Source organism: Gekko japonicus, unplaced genomic scaffold (assembly GCF_001447785.1).
Source record: "Gekko japonicus isolate JY-2015 unplaced genomic scaffold, Gekko_japonicus_V1.1 scaffold1963, whole genome shotgun sequence".
Taxonomy (NCBI): Eukaryota; Metazoa; Chordata; class Lepidosauria; order Squamata; family Gekkonidae; genus Gekko; species Gekko japonicus.
The window spans coordinates 97,289-103,288 of NW_015160276.1; the positions used below are offsets into that span (position 1 = coordinate 97,289).

The 6,000-nt window shown below is 40.6% G+C and overlaps 1 protein-coding gene across 1 annotated transcript in view; it reads right to left on the reverse strand.

Moving 5' to 3' along the window:
* ASAP1 (ArfGAP with SH3 domain, ankyrin repeat and PH domain 1) overlaps positions 1-6,000 on the reverse strand; it is a 270,879-nt gene that overhangs the window by 84,099 nt on the left and 180,780 nt on the right. The window contains exons 8-9 of the mRNA XM_015415263.1: positions 5,480-5,609; positions 2,290-2,375 (exon numbers count right to left, since the gene is read on the reverse strand). Of these exons, the coding sequence (XP_015270749.1) occupies positions 2,290-2,375; positions 5,480-5,609 (216 nt within the window). The remainder of the gene's footprint in view (positions 1-2,289; positions 2,376-5,479; positions 5,610-6,000) is intronic.

Genomic DNA, 6,000 nt, shown 5'->3' on the forward strand with positions numbered 1-6,000 from the left:
ATATTTTTTTGGTTGCCCAAAACATGCAGTTGCGAGAGAAAAGTTCCTGAGGAAACGGCTATTAAAATTTTCTTCGTTTTCTGAATCTACAAGGTTGAGACTTCTGCTGAGTACTTTGTGCAATAATTGTATGATAGATGTGGCACATTTCTGTTATACTGTCTTTTTAAATGTTTAAAACCTTTTAAAAAGTTTAAAATCAACTTTTATTGCGTATGGCCTATAGGCTTTTAAACCTAATAAACTGTTTATGACTACACAAAATACTCACAGAGATGCATGATAAATATATGTGCCCAGTGAAAATACAAACCTGCATAAATCCCCTAGAATATCACAATGTAATCTTGAGGAATAGGTTTGCATCATCTCCACATTTTTTGTACTCTTAAAATCAGTATTGAGCTTGTACGCTCACTCACTTCATGGAGCAGGACGAGAGCACATGGCCTCAAGGCAAAATACATGAGGCACAGGTTGTCTGTGGGAGCGGCCACTCATTAACACAGGAAGCCCCGCCCAGCAGCAATCCAGCGCCGCACAGGGTCTTGCACTGCCCTTTGTCCATTTCAAGATCACAGCAGTTATATTTGGCTCAGGATGTGAACTATTCTGCTCAGTAGGGGGGAAAATTAGAGGGAACAGTGATGGGGTAAAGCAGGGGTAATTTCCTGCAGGAGCACACAGGAGCAGAGCTCCGGCAGTAAAGAGCCCAGGGGGCGGGCACATGCAGCAAGCCCCACCCCCTTCTCCCAGCAGCCTTCAGTCAGAGCAAGAAGCAGCCAGGTAAGTTGCAGAGCCCTTCCCCCTGGCCCCCTGGCCCAAAACAGTCCAGTGGCACCTTTAAGACCAAGTTTTATTCAGGTACAAGCCCTCCCTCCTCTGCCAGGACAGATCTGCGCGTCCCCCGTCCCCCCAATAGCTAGCAATCCAAAACAGTCCAGTGGAGCCTGAGTGGTGGGTGTTGCCTTCTGACACACTTCCGGTGACGTCAGGGGGTGTGGCATATGCAAATAAGTTATGCTAATGAGCTCCTGCACCTCTTTTTCTACAAAATGACCCCTGGGGCAAAGTACTGTTTGATATGACAGGGGCTAAACCGTTCCTTAATATCAGTTCAAGAAGTGCGGGGTTCAGGACTTCCGGTCAGCATGGCGCGGCGACACCGTTCCTTAATATCAGTTCAAGAAGTGCTGGGTTCATCAGATATATACCAGTTATCAGGGCTTTATTTTTGGAAAAAGAGGTGCTGGAACTGTCAAGTGGGAAATAAAGTTTTCAATTTGTATACTGAAAACTTGAACTTTTAAACATTTTTAAAAGAATTTTGTTGAAGAGGTTCTGGAACTCCATTCCGGCGTGTTACCCCCCCAAAAAAGCCCTGCCACTTATCAGCCTCTTTTACAACTATCTGTATGCCCTCTGCCCAACCCGTTTCACTGGAAGAATACATTTCTCTCCTCCCCCATTTGTCTTTCCAGAATGGTTCCCATTATCCTGTACAACACTGCCAAAATTTCGGCTGATGCTCACAGTACTCTGACAAACCAAATTTGTGGCTCAGCAGTCGAGCTTCTGCTTTGCCTGCAGAACGTCCGTCATTCAATCTCTTGTCATCTCCAGTTAAAAGTTGGTAGGTGATATGAAAGACACTACCTAAAATCCTGGAAGGCCGCTGACTGTCTGAGTAGAAAATACTAACTCTGATGGACCAATGGTCTGGTTCTGTATAAGGCAGTTTCTATAGCCCATATGAAAAAGTAAAAGTTGGCCTTCCACATGAAGAACTGAGCACCACTAATTACTTAATATGTATTGAATGAAAAGAGCTTTGAGGTGAAAGAAAGATTAAGCAAGGGCTCACCAGAAGGAGAAAAGAAGATGTTTTTAGTTTGAAAATGGAAGGAATATTTAAAATTTGCGAGCATACACAGTTAACACCATGTTTTGGTCCATCATAGCTCATCTATTTTTCTGGTGCAAGATGGCCTCATGTCAAGGCAATAATGTATTCAGTCAACAGAAGGCAGCGAACACCAGAGGAACACAAGGGCACTGATAGAACAAAATAATATCTAACACCCAGTACATAGGGGAGACATTATCACATCAAATAATAAAAGATATGTTATGTTTTATAGATTGTATCAAAATAGCAAAGTGATTATTATGTTTTTGTTTACATGCTTTTAATTAAATTTTATCATTGTTTTTCTATTCACTGCCTTGTGGACCCTGATTAGGTGGAAAGTTGGAATTAAAATGTTTTAAATAAATAATCATACTTACTTGCACTGTGCATGATAATATTTAATAAGATTCTGTAGAAGGTCCACACCTTTTTTTGTTTTAATTTCATTAACCTTAATGAGATACTGTAGAAAGAAAAAGCAAAGCTTAATAGATAATTATATATACCTCAGCTGCGTTCAAATATAGGTTCTATTTCAGATCTGTTTAACAAATTCAGTAATTATCTCAGAAGTTGCCTTGCAGCTGACATCTAAAGCACTCTAACAATACAGTGATTTTAAAAACTGTGTACAGAATAGCATAAGAACATAATAGAAGCCAATGTTGGATCAGGCCAATGGCCCATCCAGTCCAACACTCTGTCACACAGTGGCCAAAAATACCAGGTGCCATCAGGATGTCTACCAGTGAGGCCAGGACACTAGGAGCCCTCCAACCATTGCCCCCCCAAGCACCAAGAATACAGAGCATCACTTGCCCCAGAGTTCCTACATATGTCCTGTGGCTAATAGCCACTGATGGATCTCTGCTCCATATGTTTATCCAATTCCCTCTTGAAGCTGTCCATGCTTGTAGCCAACACCACTTCCTGTAGCAGTGGCAGTGAATTCCATGTGTTAATCACCCTTTGGGTAAAGAAGTACTTCCTTTTATCTGTTCTAACCCGACTGCTCAACAATTTCATGGAGTGCCGACGAGTTCTTGTATTGTGAGAAAGGGAGAAAAGTACCTCTTTCTCTACCTGCTCTATCCCATGCATAATCTTATAAACCTCAATCATGTCACCCCTCAGCTGTCCTTTCTCCAAGCTAAAGAGCACCAAGTGCTTTAACCTTTCTTCATAGGGAAAGTGGTCCAACCCTTTTATCATCCTAGTTGCCCTTTTCTGCACTTTTCCCAATGCTATAATATCCTTTTTGCAGTGTGGTGACCAGAACTGTACACAGTATTCCAAATGAGGTTACACCATCAATTTATACGGGGGCATTAAGATACTTGCTGAGAGGTCCTTTCCTAATCATCCCCAGCATAGCATTGGCCTTTTTTAATTGCAGTCGCACACTGTCTCAACATTTTCAGTGAGTTATCTACTATGACACCAAGATCTCTCTCTTGGTCAGTCTCTGCCAGTTTGGACCCCATCAACGTGTATTTATAGTCAGGATTTTTGGCCCCAATGTGCATCACTTTGCACTTGGCCACACTGAACCTCATTTGCCATGCTGATGCCCACTCGCCCATCCTTGACAGATCCCCCTTTGGAGTGCCTTACAACCCTCCCTGTTTTTCACTACCCTGAACAACTTCATGTCATCCGCAAATTTAGCCACTTCACTGCTTATAGATTAGCATTTCACAGTAAACTTGCATTTATTTGGAAGTAATTAAAACAGGGAAAACAGGGAATGTTGCTCTTTCCAAATGGTTTCAACCCATCTTTTGAAGTGATTTCTGAGAAGCATAACAATGATGCAATCACTGATGAAATTACCACAGACATATTAAAGGGCTTCTTCAAATATTTCCCTTTTATACGTAAAATATCATGAGAAATGAATATATTGCCTTTTGATCCCAAACATCTAACAATTATCAGCTTTCTTCATTTATATAATGTATTCTCCAATAGTTTTAGGACAGGCCCATCCTAATTCTATTTTGAAAATTTTATAAATTTTCTAGATTTTGTAACACTTCTATCTCCTGTCCACTGGAGAAAGTAACAGTCATCTTCTAACAGTTATCAAATTATAAACATGTAGTCATGGATCAGAAAGACCTAGGATTGCATTACATACATAAGAAACGCCAATGTTGGATCAGGCCAAAGGCCCATTCAGTCCAACACTCTGTGTCACACAGGGGCCAGAAATACCAGGTGCCATCAGGAGGTCCACCAGTGGGGCCAGGACATTAGAAGCCCTCCCACTGTTGCCCCCCCCCAAGCACCAAGAAGACAGAGCATCACTTGCCCCAGAGTCCCTATCTATACCCTGTGGCTAATAGTCACTGATAGGCCTCTGCATTGCCACTCAGCCATGATGTTTGCTCACTGAGTGATCTTAGGTCACTCAGTTTCACTCAGTCTAAGCTACCTCATAAGGTTGTTGTGAGGTTAAAGGTAAAAGGGGGAAGGTCCTGGCCTCCTTAGATGAAGGGTGGGATAAAACATGATAGACAATGGACAAAGTGTAAGGTACTGGAGATCAGGAGCCAACGGGTATGGAGAATGCTTCAAGGGTCAATCTACAGCAAATAAAATTTGTATCAAAAGAAATATATTTATTCTATAGTGTACATAATAATATAAAAACATAGGGCCTGAATATCAAGCTACATTAAGAGTCATCAAGAATAAGCTTTACATAAACTGCTACAATTTCTTATACAAAGTTGATGATAAATATCAAATGACCAACACAGGACAATATGTGTTTTAGCCTCAAAGACCTTCCTCAAGAGGTCAATAGTATATAACATAGTTTTATTTTAAAAAAGAAACCACATCCTGAAGATAAACAATATAAATCAATCCTGACCAGGTGATGTTAACTGATATTTCATATTGATCATAAATTTTGTATAGGAAGTTATAACAGCTTATGTAAAGCTCATTCCTGGTTACTCTTAATGTAGCCTGATATCCAGGCGCTATGTTTGTAATTATTTTATTGTGTACACTACAAAATAAATGTATCTGTTTTGATACAAATTTTATTTGCTGTGGCTCGACCCTTGAAGCATTCTCAAGTACAATTCGGGTTGAGTTTGCTTTCCCCCTTCTCCTTTGTTTGCCAACTGACATGGGTCAGGAAGCAGGCCAAAAAGGTAGCATGAACAAATGTGGCCTATATCTCGGTAAACAGAGATGCCAATATTTCAGTGCACCACTATATGGACTCTAGAGGGTGATCAGCAGTAGAAGCAGTCTCCTTGGAAAAATTTAGGTCTGCTTACGCATTAAAGCAATTGCACAATTGTTTTACCACTGAAACTCGGCTTAAATTCATCTCAGCCACATCTTACAATGTACGAGAATCAGCCCCAAGAGGAATGTAGGACCCAGATAAGATAAATAACTAGAGCTTTACTTGGAGCAAAAGCAATGATCTGCAAATATTGCTTAGCAGTCAATATACTATTTCCTTTCAAAGAAATTTCTTCACCAGGACTGACAGAGCACTTCATAGGAAGTAGGATTAAAAACGCTACAGTGATTACTTACTTCACACATCTGGAGCTGAAATAGTCGCCTTTCTTTTTCCATTTCTTCTGCTATCTCTGCCCCTGTGATCTCTGTTCGTATCATCCCATGTTGTTTTGCATGTTCCCGTTTTTCCTTTTCAATTTTTGTACTGTAATCGTAAGAACATAAATTCTAGAAAGGTGGATGTGATTTCAATAAACCTAGGAAAGTAGTAATTCTGGCAATACAGAAAATGAACCCATTTCACAAATGATAAGTACTTTATCACAAGTTTCTGCAACAGACAAATCAAGTTGAAACAAAGTTTCTCTCTTAGAATTATCTTGAGAAATGATTCTGTGATTTTAAAATAAATCAGATGATATATATGTGCAGGGCTCTTTTTGTAGAAAAAGCCCAGCAGGAACTCATTAGCATATTTGGCCACACCGAACAGCAGAAACGTATTAGCATATTAGGGCACACCCCCGACAGCACAACTCATTAGCATATCAGGCCGCACCCACATGTTCCCAGAAGTTTGGTCATCCAGCCACACC